The sequence below is a fragment of the Aythya ferina genome (genome assembly GCF_964211825.1).
Source record: "Aythya ferina genome assembly, chromosome: 1".
NCBI classification, from domain to species: Eukaryota; Metazoa; Chordata; class Aves; order Anseriformes; family Anatidae; genus Aythya; species Aythya ferina.
In genome coordinates, this window is record NC_140296.1 from 171112154 (window position 1) to 171127952 (window position 15799).

Here is a 15799-nt window from a genome sequence, read left to right on the forward strand (position 1 = left end):
AAATCGTTTTTTAATAATCAAGGATTTTCCCCCTTCTTACTTGATAAATTTGTATCTCCTAGTGTGTCTACAGAATGAAAAGGACACAGTGTAATAAATAACTGGCCAAAACAAAAACAAATAGAAAAGAAAACCCTAAAAATTATGACTACAAAGAGATTATACATCTTGCTTGCGTAAAACCAATTGGGCACTGTATCACTCCCAACTTTCAGCTGTCAACATATACACAATTTTATCAGATGGAGCCTACTGGTTTTCCATTTTTATTGTGTAATATTTTAGCTTTAACTGCAAGCCATCTGCATTTATCTTAAATTTTTATTCCTGGGAGAGTTTAGGTTTCTGCAGCATCTGAATAAAAGTGTAATTCTTCAGAAATCAGCACCAGAAGGATGAATAGAAAACACAAACAATAATTATATCACAATTACTCACCTGCATGAGTTCATTGCTGTCAATCAGGCTGTCTTCCAGCATCTCCTGCGTCAGCTTGCCCATGGTACTGTAAAACTCATCTGCAGTTTCACAACACTCTATTTGCCTACATCAAAACAAATATTTTTTCTTATTTTACTTTTACACGTGATCACATGCCTCTAAACCAAAACGGAACTTTCTGTAATCATAAAATATGCACTTCCATTAGTCACAGTAATTCTTACGTTTATTGCAGCCCCCCTTACACTTCCAAATAATAAGACAGTGCACATCACATTATCGTGACTACATAAGATAAAGGATTCATGCACATACTGACAGGTTATTCGCTCTGCTCCTTTCACTTCTACAACACAAGGATCAATAAATCCTGTCCCCCTGCTAACTAACACAAGGGAGCTTACCCCTCAGCTCAAAAATGGAGTGTCTCTTGCTAAATTCATCTTGTAACGTTCTGCATACTTGAATTAACAAAAAAAAAAACAAACAAGAGTGGGATGTTCTCTCTTACATACACACCTATGAGTTGGTCACTTTAGCCGAACGTTTTATAAAGCCACTGTATAACAGCTTGATTAAGGGTTACACTGGCTTGATTCAATTAGAAAAGCTTCCAGACTTTCAAGGCCCTTCTTCAGACCTCCAAGAATAAAAATTAACCTTGTTCCCAACAGTTTTTTCGAAGAACCTTCGTCTGACCTCCAAACAGCAAACCCATTAAAGACAGACACAGGGAAGCAAGGCAGCATAACGAACCAGCGATGAGACAGCTGAACACAATCATTTCTTTGCACTTGCAACAATTTCCATTCAAAGATACCAACATGTTTTGCAAAGATTAGTTTAACTTCACATCACCTTCAAGGGGCAAATAAATATTATCTTCACCCCGTGAATGAGAAGCTTACGGGTTAGAAAGACTTGTGTGAAATTCTGCAATAAACCTGGAAGAAAATAGAAGTAATACACACTCTCAAGGTTCTTTGTCTGAGACGTATACACAAGTCAATTTTTCCTTCCTAAAAATACCCTGAAGGGAAAGAAACTGTCAGTAAATCTAGCTGTAATAGCTCTAGAAATAGAATGGATCTTTGATCCATCCAGGACGGATATTTCATTGGAAAAAATCATAGTTCTAAAATCACTTTGGCTGAAATCATTATTCTGAGAAAATATATTGAATGGCCTATTATTCATCCAAGCTTACACCAGGAATTTGAAGAGATTAAAAAAAACAGGCTGGAAAAGTAAATTGTGTTTCTTCTCTGGACTTCAGCAGAACAGAGAAGCAATATATCATTGGCTTTGTCAAACAGGAGCTCTAAAACTGCTCTGTGTTGACTAAGAGCTGTGATTCTTTCCACGTAGCTGTGATGAAGAAAAACAAATTCAGAACAACAAATCAAAAAATGCATAAAGGTAAAGATAGATTTGCACACACAGACAAACACACACACACCAGCCTTCTGCACACTGCATCTTGAAGTTCTGGATTTCAAGTATCCAATTGTCCAAGCCATCAATCTCATCCTGCTGAAGTGGAAGTGTCTGCAAATACTGATGAAAAAAATTCAAGTACAAACAAGGATGCATCCAGCACACAGAGCTACTTCCAGTCACCTGTATGTTCCACTATTGATGTTCTTCCTGTTGCTCTTAGCAGGTTGGGAGAAATAGGAGAGCATCACGAGACCATCTAACTACAAAAAGATGGCCATAATTTTCTGTTGAATCACTGCTTGGGGCGGAACATATTTCTCTGTTGTGGCTAGATCCCAAATGGACCAACTTGAGAAAACCCTCACCTGGATAATATGACCACTGAACATTTGCCAATTCACCTCCCATTCCAGGTGAGGGACTGGGTCAGTCTCTGCACCAGCTGAGTTTCCTCAGCATATCTTCTGCTTTAGAGGCATCCCTTTGATCTTTCAGAACAGTAAAGCTCTTTTCCTACTAATCCCTCAACAAGCAGTTAGCTCCAGGCTGCTTCTGTTTGTTTACGCAATCATTGCTCAGGTATCTGCTTTTGATTACAAGAATCTTTACTGTTTTCGCCCTCAATATTTTTACCTCACATGTTAATGCACATATCAATTATGGCAATGTCCTAAAACCCAAACAGCCTTTTGTTTTTGTTTTTTCTTTTTTTTTTTTTTTTGAAACAATCCAAAATTGTTGCCTATATTTGACTTGGAAAACTCAAAGAACTGAGCATACTGTAGCTTCCTTCCTCTGTACTTTGGCCACTATCTGCTGGGATGATCCCCCATCTCCCCCCCCAAAAAAGTAGTCTTTTTTCTTAAGGATTAGAAGAGGAAGCTTCCCTGACTTCAGCTAAAATATTGACAAAGGAAAGAAATAATGGGTATATAGCCAATTGCCACAAACTTACTGCCTGTCTTCCCTAATAATTTCAGTCTCTCGTGACCTCTACATCTTTCTCTATTACCACTATTTTTGAACTGTTCATTCTTTAAGTCTATTTCCATCAAAACCAAAGCATGATTGAACCTCTAGCATTTCAAGAGAAGCACTTCTCACCCCATTTATTTCTTTTTCTAGAAAAATAGTCATGAAAAGCATGAAGACTTCGAGACTACCATTGTCTCCGGTCTGACTTCTTTCAATTCCCCATTTTACTTTCAGCAGAGAAGAGGAAAAAAAAAAAATCAGTCTTCTCCCATCAAGAACACAGCACCCCCACTTTACTTCCTTATCTTGTTTGGTAATAAATAATCACACGCTTACTGAATTTCCATGCTTGTACAGTTTTTGTGACCCACTATATTCTGCATCTCTGGTTATCACACCAGTGGTCCTTTTCTGTTAAGTGCCCCAAAACCTGGCCACGCTCCTCCTCACTCCCCACAAACAATAGTTTTAGGATTTGAAATTTGAATAGCTTATTCTTACTGTTATTCAGATTAAAAATGAGATGTACTAAACAGTCTCCTGCGGTGCTACTGAACTGAAGTGCTAATTCACTCAGAAAATAAAAAGAATAAAAATGAAACATCCAAGGACAGAGCTGAATGTAAATCCCAGTGGTCCAGCCTGAGGGGGTAAAAATGAAAGTTTGGCTAGCCATCACAAGAAAAATTGATGCAGCTGATGAAAAAGTTTCCAGCTGAACTAGTATCTGCTTGTCCTGTAAGAGTTCACGCCTCCCACTGGAGTGGGTGACAAAACCTTTGTTTCTTCAGGAGGACTGTACACTCTCCAGGATGCAAATATTTGCCATGACAACAGAGTTCAGAAGAACTAACCTTCTCTTGCATTTTGCCCTGTGTGGTGGGTTAATAATAACAGAAATTAATAGTCCATAATAATAATGGAAATAGAAATTATTAGTAGTGGCAATTTTGCTAGAATGTGTTTAAAAGCAGAGAATTTCAAGAAAATGTGTTTGCAGGCTGTAACAGAAGGAACCATGTAGCTCTAAATCATTCTCTTAATAACCCTCAACTCTTTCTCAGGTACAGCCAACGGGCTCAAATCCTTAAGCAAAAATATGAGAATTAAAATCTTCAGCTTCAGGTAAATTACGACTGAATTAACTAGTCACCCTCAAGCCTCTTTGTGTAGCCATCACCCCAGTACTTACTAGCTCCCTCAGAGGTTTATGTTCTGTAAAGTCCAACCAATATCTTAGTATACCATAAAGACATTATACACAGACAATGCAAATAACAAGAGACAAGAAGGACTGATTCATCATCATGCCCATTCTTCAGACATCATGATGATATTTTCCAGCACATGTTTTTTGTGGGAAGACAGAGACACGTTGCTTCTGCTTCAAAAAAGCTGCACATTCTCCTGAAAGGTCACATCTTGCTTAGAACTGAGAACATGCTCTTCAGAACAGCATATAAATTATTTACATTGCTCAAACTGAAAGAAAGATCAGATTAAAATGACCACTTACTCTCCTAACTTTGCCCAGATAGCCAACGCGACTCTCAGAATAATTTCAGAGCCTTCAAAGAATACTGAATCCCAGATCTTCAGAACTGTGTGGTTAGGCAGGCAAGTGGCAAAGAGAGTCAGAAACCACTGCATCGTGAAGACATTTGTGAGTGGGGGTTCATAGCCTCCTGAAATAAAAAAATATAAATGCTTCAAGTAATTTTGTAAAATAACAGTAAATGACAAGGAGTATCAAACGGATACAGAAATCCACCAGTCATTCCAGTAACTTCTTACAATGCTCAAAACTTTCTTAGCCTGCAGCTGTCTGAAGAGAAGCTGAGAAAAAGAACAATGAAAAATGACATACTTTGTCTTCCTTCATTCTGCTGCACCGCCAAAAGCTCTAAGCAACAGCACTGGTGCTTGAATAAACTTTAGAAAACACATTAAACATTTGTTGTTGTGTTTTTTTTTTGTTTTGTTTTATTTTGTTTTTAGTATCAGAATAAAATGTTTGTCCTCCACCAAAGTGACATGAGCTTGATAAAGCTTTAATAAAAAGTAGTTGTACTTCTGCAGAAACTAATGGCTCAAGAAGTCTTTAGCTGCATGAAGGTGACTCTCGTTAAAGTCTATCTTATCTATTATACTGAAGCCCTGATGCACTTCCAGCTTAGCAGAAGCAGCCATTAACATATTCAGTTTTCCTTTTGGCTTGGTAACAGTTTCATACAAGATTTAGTATTTCAGCCTGAAAACCTGTAGTTTTATTTGCTTGTTATTCTTAGAGAAAACTTCATGCATCCTAATATCAATTGATGCACTGAAGGCCATGACCCAGAGAGGCTGCTGTCTATGAAAACACTTCCAAACAGCAAATGCTTACTTGATACCCTTTTTTTTTTTTTTACAGTCTGGGCGCAGTCATGATTTGATTTACACAGAACATGGTAGTACATCTTTTCTAAGATGGAACTTGCTTAGATTCCAGACTTGGGGGTAAGGGGGGAGAAGACAACACAATCCCAAATGAAACAGTTGTGTTTTGTTTTTTTTTTTTTTAAATTAAGTCTGGAAAGAATGCTATACAAGAAAAATTCACAGTGCAAAGCCATTTTCAGGTAGTAACCCAAGAAGTACCTCAGATTTGCACCTGTGTATTGCTAAGCATCCAGGGGAAGAAATACTAACCAAATGCCATCTGCTCACAAATGGTAATTCTTCTCAGAGCAGCTAAGTTCTAGCAACTACAAGCAGTATGTGGTTAGACAGATATCTTGAGCAAGAAATCTTTCCAAGGTAGCTTTTGTACTATGCAGTGCAGTGGTGTTGCCACTCCACGCCTTTTATGACCTTGTCAACATCGTTATGTTTGCAGTTAACTGTGGGACCAAATGATTTTGGTATTTATTTTTCCTGAGAGAGCCACTAAAACATACATTAAGCATATCAGTAATGGAAACGGTCATCTTTCACTTCAAACAACTTATATGTATATACACATACATACATACATATATTCTGAACAATATACATGTATTCAGGTAAACACTTATAACACCATATTTTAGACCTGTGCTCAGATGAAACAATAACAAGAAGGAATTTCACAGCATTTTCTTTTGAGCCTACCTCCACTTTCTCTGTTAGCAGCTCTCTGCAGGGTGTCTAAGTGCTGGGACAGTTCAGGAAGTTTCATTCTTAGAAGATCTCGGAAAACAGCCATATCCACAGAGAGAGCACGGAGATTGTTGACAAAGTAACTGTCAGGAAGCACCTTATCAATTAGGTAAATCATGATCTGTAAGAAAATGAAATATTTTAAGTATCCACAGGTACTCCAGTTAACCACAAGCAATCAAGGCGCAAAGGCTAAGGCAGCCTCTTGAAGCTGGTCAGATTTTACAAACCACGAATGGCTGGCATCAATTTCACAGTAAGCCATGAGTAAATTGGAAGCATTACTTGAACCAAAGGCAACTTCTTGCACTTTTGATGCCAGAGGTGTTTATGAGATTCTCCAAATTGTTGGAAAGTTCCATTATCCCTTGTCTGGTTGTTAACTGCCACAACTAGAAGACTTATCTTCCAAATGATCTTTTTTCCTCCCCAAAATGCAAGGTACTGTTCTTTAAAAACATTCCTCCCACATTTTACTGCGACGTGTCACTGTGTGCTGCACTACATCATGTCACTTCAAAAGGTGCTAAATTAAGCAGCATGAGACAGTTGAAGCAGACATCTGTTTCAAAATGTCTCAACTGCATGGGTAATAATGCTTTAACTGGGTACCACCAAACTTCTGAGAATGAACAAATGAAACAAATATACAGAAGGCAATTTAGTTTATCAGCCCAATAGAAGACACTGGCCTCATTTCAGGATCTTTGACAATCTCTATGCCTACTCTACAGATTTTATTAAGAGAGCCTGCGTGTGGTCACAATGTCTGCTTCAACCCTCCATTATTCACTTGTTCAAATTTCTAACAAGCATCTTTATCCTCCATTTCATACAGCGCCTAACGCTTGAGAGGTACTTGGTACCTCCATACACAGGAGAAAATCCTCCTTTCAATCCCTCTTTTAAGACGCCCACAGAAACGATGTCAGATACTGAACTTCTGAGGGTACTGCCTTACACAGTCTTACTTGTTCCTTGCTTTCTCCCAGCTGCCTGTGGCCACATGCTGCCACTTATCCTTGTCTGCAAGATTTCTCAGACAATAATTTTTTTCTGTTCCATATTTTACAGAACACAGAGCAACTACAAACACCTGCATGTGCCTCCCCACCTCAGCACTAGAAGGTCCTCAGCCCTTGCTAAATCCCAAACCCCCTCAGAGCCCCTTTCTGCCTCATGCTTCCTTGCAAATCTTTCCTCTTTAGCTTGTCCCACAATTAAAAGTGACAAAAGCTTCCCCCCTCTCCAGGGCAGTCTGGTGCCATTCCATTGCTTCCTTAGCACAAAAAGCCTGATGCAGCTCACGATTAAAGACAACCCAAAAATAACACAAGAGTTCCCAATAATCAATTTGGACTTCATAAAATCCTTGGGGAATCGTATTTCCTATACTTATATTTTCCATATTTTCCATCATATGTCCTAGAAGCTTCTGGACAGTATAAAAATCACACAAAAATAATAGTTGAAAGCATTGAATACATTTTCAGCACAAACTACTCAGAGGAAAGCTTACTGACTGATAAAGCAAATATATTACATTATCTTCTTAATATTATAGGCAGCTCTGTAGAATGAAGCATCAACTAGCTGGACTCTATTACCAAAAGCTTTATATTTTAGAGCTCTGAGCAGACTTAAGTATTTGCCACATTCTTGTCAAAGGCAAAACAAATGGCTCAGTATTTCAGGAGTCTTTTACGTAAAAAAAAAGTAATCTTTTACGATCTTGACCCTGACACATATGAGCAAGTTTACTCAAATTTGCATATGACCATAGTGAGCTGGATTTTAATTTTTATGGTCTATTACGATCTTCAAGAAACCTCTTAATTAGAATAGAAAAGGTCTAAAAAATAAAACACTGTCATGGCTAACATGGCCCTGACAGTAGCTTCAAATCTATTCATTTTCATTTTAAATATTTATTTTGTGCCTTCCTAGAATGTGCTTTAAAATACAGTCATTTTTTAACTGCTATGTATGGGGTTGGTAGCGGAAACTGGAGGCGTTAGCCACATACAGGGTTTGGAAACAGATTTGGGATTACGGGTTAAACTCTTCCCAAGTCAGTAGCAATGTTCTTTTTCATTTTGTTACGGCCAAACCCTCATTTGTTTATTTGCAAATTTTTTAACACGGATAACATTCAAACTGTCCACCTCCAGCTCAGACAAGATAACAAACAATTCACAGATACAAATCAGTTGAGCCCTCTGAGTTCTCCTCTTTTTGGCTGTCTACAGCATTTGCACATTCATTTATTCTGACATTCACTAAGCAAACACACTCTTCACCTCTGCAACAAAAGATTCTACTCACTTTCAAGGCATCTCCTTCATTGCCCTCCATTACTTCTAGAATGAGCGCAGCCAGTATGTTAAAACCTTGACAATAGCCAACAGATTTATTCCACCTGGCATAAGCCAGCAAAACTCGCTTTAATACCACTCGATCTTGCTCTGCCTCCTGGCCACAATAAGAACTGCAACCAGTCCGGTGAAGGTCCTTTAAAGAAGAAAAAAGGAGAAAAGCATAGACAGAAAAAGCGTGAATTTTCCTTCCCCCTTTAGTTCTCCTGCCTGTCCAAGTTCTCCTTCCACCTCCACCCTCCTGGTGCATACTCCTGAATTGATGCGAGTTTTTTAATCTGTAACCCTTTAGCTTATTGAAGAGGAATAGGTTGAGCAAGGTCTTACGTTAACAAGTTATCCAGAAGATGTTCATTTGAAGTTGTCACAAAAGATATTAGATATTAGAAGACATCTACATTTCAAATATGCAAAATATAAAAGTTGCATCATTCTTTTTAAAATCTCCCTTCACAGAATGGCGATTTCTCTCGATTTTAAAGACTGCCAATAAGTAAGACTTCAGAAGAATGCATTTTGTGTATCTTAAACAGAAGCCTAAGGGAAAAATACCACTTTTTTCTATTTCTGAATCGCTTTCATTGCATGGGGCAACCATTACACCATGAGTTGGCTCAGCAGAATATCATGACCTGCTATTATTGCACAACATGGGGCAAAGGATTAGAGCAGATGCTTGTGTGAAACTGACATTGCCAGCAGCAATTTCAAGGTTTGAAGCTAGATACAAAATTTCTAGCAAGCATCTGTCAAGGACTTCCCCTTCAAGACCTCTGTTTCAGAATCCGTTAGAGTTTTTGACCAGGATGTGCTTGACATTATCATTAAATTTGTGAAGTGGTAATTTGTGCTAGGAAAGGAATACAGACAAGGAAATGAATTCAGACAGAATCAATTTTTTTAAATGACTAAATAAAACATGAAGAACTGTTTGTTTGTTTTAAATCAAACTATAAAAGAACTGCCAGGAAGCTAGGTTTTCAAAACACAAAAACAAACAAAAACAGTGTCCTTGAGAATTTAATTTAAATGATTTGTGAAGGGCAAAGCATGCTACAGTTTTTCATGAGTAATATCTATAACCTTAAATTACCAAGTACAGACGACTATTGTAATAACCAGGAACATAAGGTACTTTGCTCCATGTACGGTAATTAAGGCGGCTACAGAACAGAAGCAATCTCTCCTAGGTAAATAGACTAACATCTAAGTCACCACAGAAACATACATCTGTTATGCCCTTCCCCAAAACTACTCTCTGCTTTAAATATAGTGTCAACCAGCTGAGAAATATATAGAGATAAAGGTGGTTCACTACTGTAAAATAACTGAAAAGATGTTCAATTGCTTTATTATAAAACATAACACTGTTTAACCCCAGAAAATATTCGGTTTTATTTACAGAGATGAGGACAAAATCATATAACTGTCTCCATTACTCTATTATTTCTTATATATATATAAATTGAGAAAAAAAAAGGTTCAGTAATATCTTTTTTTTTTCTGTTACTGAGCCAAAAGGGAATTAGGGTGTAGCTTTTCCCAAAGCTATTACAGACAACAAAATAAGTCCAAACTCTATCTTAAAAAATTCTTCACTTTTAATGAAAAGTTAAAGTAAAATACCAATAAGTTGACTACCTTTACTATCTGGATGCCCATTGAATCATCATCAGGATTACTTCTTTCATTGAAGGTGAAACGCATGGTTTTATCCCAGTCGATGGCTATACTGTGCAAGTACTGATCAGCTAGGGTCAGCCAAACCTGCAAAGTCAACAGAATGCATTATTTCTCAAATAAAATATGAGCAGTTTTTATGAACACCATGAGATGATCCTCACCAACTTCCGCCATAGATGATCTGCTGTTAGACTTCAAATATGCAGAAGAGAACTATATTTAAAATAACTTTTGCATAATTAAAGTAATCCCTTGCTCCCTAAAGCAGAAAGAAAGGAAACAGCATTAAGCATCCAAACCTGTGAAGTGCTTACAAAGGTGCACGTCCATTGTCAGAAACTGAATTCACAGGGACTCTCCACAACAGAAGCCCACCTACTGCAAGAGCCCTCCTGGCCAGATCAGCCCTTCTGACCTCGTAACCAGCAAGGAGCTTTATAAAAAGATAAAGCAGCTGCAGGCTTTCCTCAGACTCCACCAAGGATCCATCTCCTGCAAAAACCACAAGGGAAATCTTATAGTGTTTCTCTCCTGCAGAGGGGGTCTCATCTGATCAACTTTGCAGAAACGCAGCATTGAGCATGAAGAATATGGGGCCCATCTGAAAAACTACTACTTGGATCAGAGTAAGTTCATTTTCCAAAAGGACTTCCTAAATTATTGGCATAACACAGAGTTCTGAAAACAGACACGTTGCCTATTTTTAAAGCCTAGTAATTACAGACTTATGAATGTGTATTGAAAACTAAGGATGGACCTTTATTAACCATCTGACAAGTTCCTGAACCATAAATCCATGCGACAAAGCATACAGCGGCCAACAACTAACAATGAAGGATTTTTGTCTTCAGGAAACTGAAAGAAAGCATGAAAGCAAATGGGTCAAGTTTTATACCAGCTGTTAAGTCCCCCAAGTGAGAAAAGCAGTTCAGACACTTCCCACAAATATAAACACTTAGATAATGGCATGGTGAAGGAATTTATAGGCAACTCACAGAACTGGAGTTTTTCTCCATTTAAACACGCCATCCCACTTTTGCAAAGCCACCCATGCAGAGGAACGATGCTGCTCTCTGCCTCCCAGCAGCATTTGGCGCTGCTCCCCAGTGCAAGAGGGACATGGACACACTGGAGAGAGTCCGGTGAAGGGCCACAACAGTGGGACTTGAGCATCCCTCCTGTGAGGAAAGGCTGAGAGAGCTGGAACTGTTCAGCCTAGAGAAGGAAAGGCTCAGGGGGAATCTCATGACTGTACAGAAATACCTGAAGGAAAGGTGCAGAGAGGATGAAGCCGGGCTCTTTTCAGTGGTGCCCAGCAAGAGGACAAAAGGCACTGGGCACAAACTGGACCACAGGAGGTTACACCTGAACATCAGAAAGCCCTCCTTTGCAGTTCAGGTGACTGTCCACGGGCACAGGTTGCCCAGAGAGGCTGTGAAGTCTCCATCTGTGGAGCTATCCAAAAGCCATCTGGACATGGTCCTGGACAACCTGCTCCAGGTAACCCTTCTTGAGGAGGTGGCTGGACCAGATGGCCTCCAGAGGGCCCTTCCTACTTCAGCATTTTGGTGATTTTTATCACCTCTGCCATTCATGCACCACAGAAAAGCTGAAACAGCAGTTCTAAGAGACTAATTGAAGAGGGAGAAAAGAATTTTTCAGGAAAGAAAAAGGCTACTAAATTGACATAATAATTAACTGGAGGTGTAGATCAAAAATAAAATGGTAGTGGTGTAAGAAAAGCAATGGCACTTACATCTTACCTTTCCTTCCCCATTTGGTAAAGAGGAACATTTCAGTTCGGAAATAAAACAAGAAGAAAACAGGGAAGAAAATTACCCGATACATCAAAAATATATGGAACCATGTATATTTTATAAAGCTTTAAAAATATTTGTTTCAGTAGAACTAAATTTTTAAAGCTGAGATCATGTGCCTCACTTAGTTGCTAAGAAAGATGAATGCATACAGAGGCTTTTTTTTTTTTTAGGCTAGGGAACTTCAAATGTTGCTAAAGAAAGCAGTAAGGCAAATTTAGCATAATCCCACTGGACCCTTCCCTACATCACTAACCATGTGCAATTTCCCAGTGATGGTGTACTCTGCTGTTCCACACCACTGCTGACTCTGAACTCTCCCATTTAGATGACCTGCCTTTACCCTGTCACATTTTTATATCAACTTTCTTGCCAGCACCAGCATTTGGCACCTTCACCTCTCCTTTTAGCCGACCTTCAGCTGCTGGTGTGGCTTTGCCAGCACAGTTCTTTGGGACTGGCAGACAGAAGCAATACCGACTGAGATGGAATAATTTACCTAAGCCTCAATCAAAAGGAATCTTTAAATAGGTGTAAAGGCTGTGTTTACCTGTCTCAGCCTCTCCAGCTGCTAAATGAGGTTATCATTGAAGAACAGAAACTTGGAAAAATCCCAGCACAAGTTACAAATCAATAAATACTTGAAACGCAAATAAGATTGATGTTATTCATCTTCCTTTCATGGGAAATCACAGGTGATAAGTTCTGCATCGTGTACAGGTCTACCTACCTTTCTGCGCCATTCTTTTGGTATGCCTGTCGGCAGCCTGGCCACTGCTTTGAGTGCATCGTGCCACTAAGCAAAAACATCCAAAAGGGTAAAAGTCCACCGTTAGCTTAATGCAAAACCGTGGCAACATCTGTAACACTGAGAACATGCACATTCATTTCTGTATGCATTTCGAAGTTTAACTGCTTAATCCACTTACAGGGAAAATACAGATTAATTGCTTAATGATATAAGAAAACAGTAATATTCTAGAATACAAAGATGTAGGAGATAACCAAGAAAACAATTAAAACCTATTGTGTTTTCCAAATACTAATGGAACAGCTCTTCATGCAATAGCAAATAATACACTGACATGATGACAGATGCATTTTTGAACTAGGGCAAGTATCTCAACTGAAGAAAGCCCAGTCAGTCATAAGCACGGAGAAAAATGAATCAAATTACCTGCTGAAAACCATTTTGACCTAAAGATGGCTCAAGAGTGAATTTCAATTTCGTATCAACCCCTAGAAACAAAAAGGAAAAATAATCGTGATCATTATTTTCATTTAGTTCAGAAGGAGAAAAAAATCTAGTTGAAATAAGAACATGAGACTTCAACTAGATGTGTTTGAATAGTTATATTTTCACCTGTTTCTGTTAATCCTTGTTTTCACGGTGGATTCTAGGCATGTTTTAAAAGGTACACGGACAAAACATTTTTAAAATGCAGTTGTGCCTTCTTCAAATTAATGCTGTAGTTCAGCAAAATTCACTTAACTAAAAAAAAATAATCTGGTATTTCACTGTTCTGAAAATCGTATTAGGACACGGCAAATTACCATATGAAATGATATAGAAAAAGATATATATACAAAAGACATACTGCTAACTACCACTGAAGAAAGATATACCAAGAGGTGCTTTCCATCTGTGTCAACTTCTGGACACTAAAACACTGGATATTAATTTCTAACGTTGGGGTGTTAAAACTATTGTATTGCTCGGGATGTCAAATCTTTAACCTACAACTTTTTTTTTTTTTTTTTTGGCTGTAAGAGCAGATTATGTTAGTTTTTATGCAGAAAATTAGCGGATATGGTTTAAAATACATGAATACGAGGATCTCAAGGCCTGCACTGGATCCTGACTAGGGCATCTGGTATGCTGTAGCACAAAGAACAGCAGCACTTGTCAGGCTGCTTCACAGCACCCATTTTGCCTCCGCAACCCTCCGGTCCTTTAGCTGCCGCTGTCCAGAGCTCCGGTTCTGAACAGCACAAAACGCTGCTCCCCCAGCTTCTGGCATAAAGAAAAAAGCCTTTCTGTACTGTCCCTCCGTAACTCAGTATCATGTATTGCTCCATATTTATGTCGTGCATAACTGATGGTCTTCCTAGAACATCAACCCTAACCATTTTTGCATATATATTTCAATAGTCATATTAAAAAACAAACAAAAGCCCCACACAACAATACCTGAATCCTGCAAGATTTAAGTATATAAAATCCACACCAATCAACCCACCAGTAATACCCAGTACTTTGAAGCCTGTGAGTCTGTGAAAACCCAAACTGTTCTGGAACATTAAACGCCTTTTCAGGCTATAATTTAAAAAGTAGCAATATGTAGAAACCCCAATGCCTGATAAATACAAAGCTGAAGCTGTCTCCTTCAAGGCTGCTTTTGTTTTGGCATGGGAAAGGAAAAAGAAAGAAAATTCACACAAAAAAAAGTATTGTTTTGAATTTTAAGAGTTCTAGTATTGCATCACTGAGACTTGGGGATGGGTGCTGTCATTGCCCTGCTTCAGATTTAAAAGACATGCTTGTCAGATTTAGAAAAATAAAAGCTTCAAACCACAATAGAAACGTCTTGAAAAATATTCAAGTGTTAACAGTAATTCCTGGAAGTAACTGCTGATTAGTATTCTACCCCATAAATTCATGGCACTCAGCAGGGACTCCTGATACATAAATCTTTCCATAATAATTCAGAACAGCGTAACAATGCCGGTAACCTACTAAGAAGCAATCATATCACGCTTGCTGTAAATGTGAAAGAGCCACTCTTGCTCCCACGCAATTCAGTGGTAAGTCCTGGAAATCTCCAGTACATACAAACCGGTGTCAGGACCAGGAACTCCTCCTGTTAAGGTAACAGCTATCTAACACTGCCTGGTGGCGAAGGAGCAAGAGCCTTCCACATCAATCACATATTCGTTTCCAACTCAACAGCCAAATATTAACCTCTTCACAGTTTTCTAAGACATCTAAAGATCTCAGCATCAACTTCTCTCTTTGTCTTGCCAACTTTTTAAGAAAGATGCAAGCAGAGACAGCCCGATCTGCAAAAGGTCAGGCCTGCATGGTCAGATACACCCTCACGGTGAGGTGGACACATCTATCATTTACATTAACATCATGGGAAGGGAGCTCACACGGCGCACCAGATAAGCTTTCCCTTGATTAAATCAGACTGAGATGAATTTCCATCCATATAAGTTTATCAAATCATTGCTGACAATTAAGATGGATGTGAAAATTACTAGAAATAAGGCTAACATCACATGGTAACACTAGTCTGCCTGGCTAGGTCTCTCTGCCATATGATGAGAGACCTCCTGGTCAGGCCATGCACTGTAACCACCTAACCCCACACAGCCAGGGAGTCCGTGGCCACTTATTTGTTCCCAGTTGCTAGTCAAAACTATTCCCAAAATCAAACCCCACTGCCTGTTAAATGTTTCTGACACAAGAGACATCTCTCCATGTGCAATTTCTGCACTCTTCACTGGATTTGTCCCCGGACTTCAGAGCTTCCCCAAGGAAATGAATGGCTATCCCTGTTCCAAGCTCTCCTGGCTTCCCAAACCTGGATTCCCCAACACCTTCTCCTTCCTTCAGCACCCCACACCTACCCAATCCCGCCACAGACCCTCTGCACCCATTTTCACTGGATTTTGCCATTTTTGTCCACCCTCCATCTGTCCCAAATTCCTCTCCACTACATAAGCACGCACTCTTCGCAGAGAAGACTCCTGACCCCTTGGGGCTTTGCGGGAACTTTTCTTTCCAGCCCCTCCACATGGCAGAAATGTACCATACACGCAGCAATAGATCCTACTCTTGTGGGCTGTAAGCACTGTCAGTACCACTCAGCCCTTTTCCACCAA

The 15799-nt window shown here is 39.1% G+C and overlaps 1 protein-coding gene across 4 annotated transcripts in view; it reads right to left on the reverse strand.

The window, feature by feature from the left end:
• The window catches only part of TBC1D30 (TBC1 domain family member 30), a 49057-nt gene that overhangs the window by 10871 nt on the left and 22387 nt on the right, over window positions 1-15799 (reverse strand). For all 4 annotated transcript variants that reach the window (XM_084513348.1, XM_084513347.1, XM_084513350.1 and 1 more), the window contains 7 exons: window positions 13089-13150; window positions 12642-12707; window positions 10053-10178; window positions 8362-8547; window positions 5989-6157; window positions 4373-4541; window positions 439-544 (listed from right to left, as the gene is read on the reverse strand). In XM_084513348.1, coding sequence (XP_084369474.1) covers window positions 439-544; window positions 4373-4541; window positions 5989-6157; window positions 8362-8547; window positions 10053-10178; window positions 12642-12707; window positions 13089-13150 — 884 coding nt within the window. The remainder of the gene's footprint in view (window positions 1-438; window positions 545-4372; window positions 4542-5988; window positions 6158-8361; window positions 8548-10052; window positions 10179-12641; window positions 12708-13088; window positions 13151-15799) is intronic.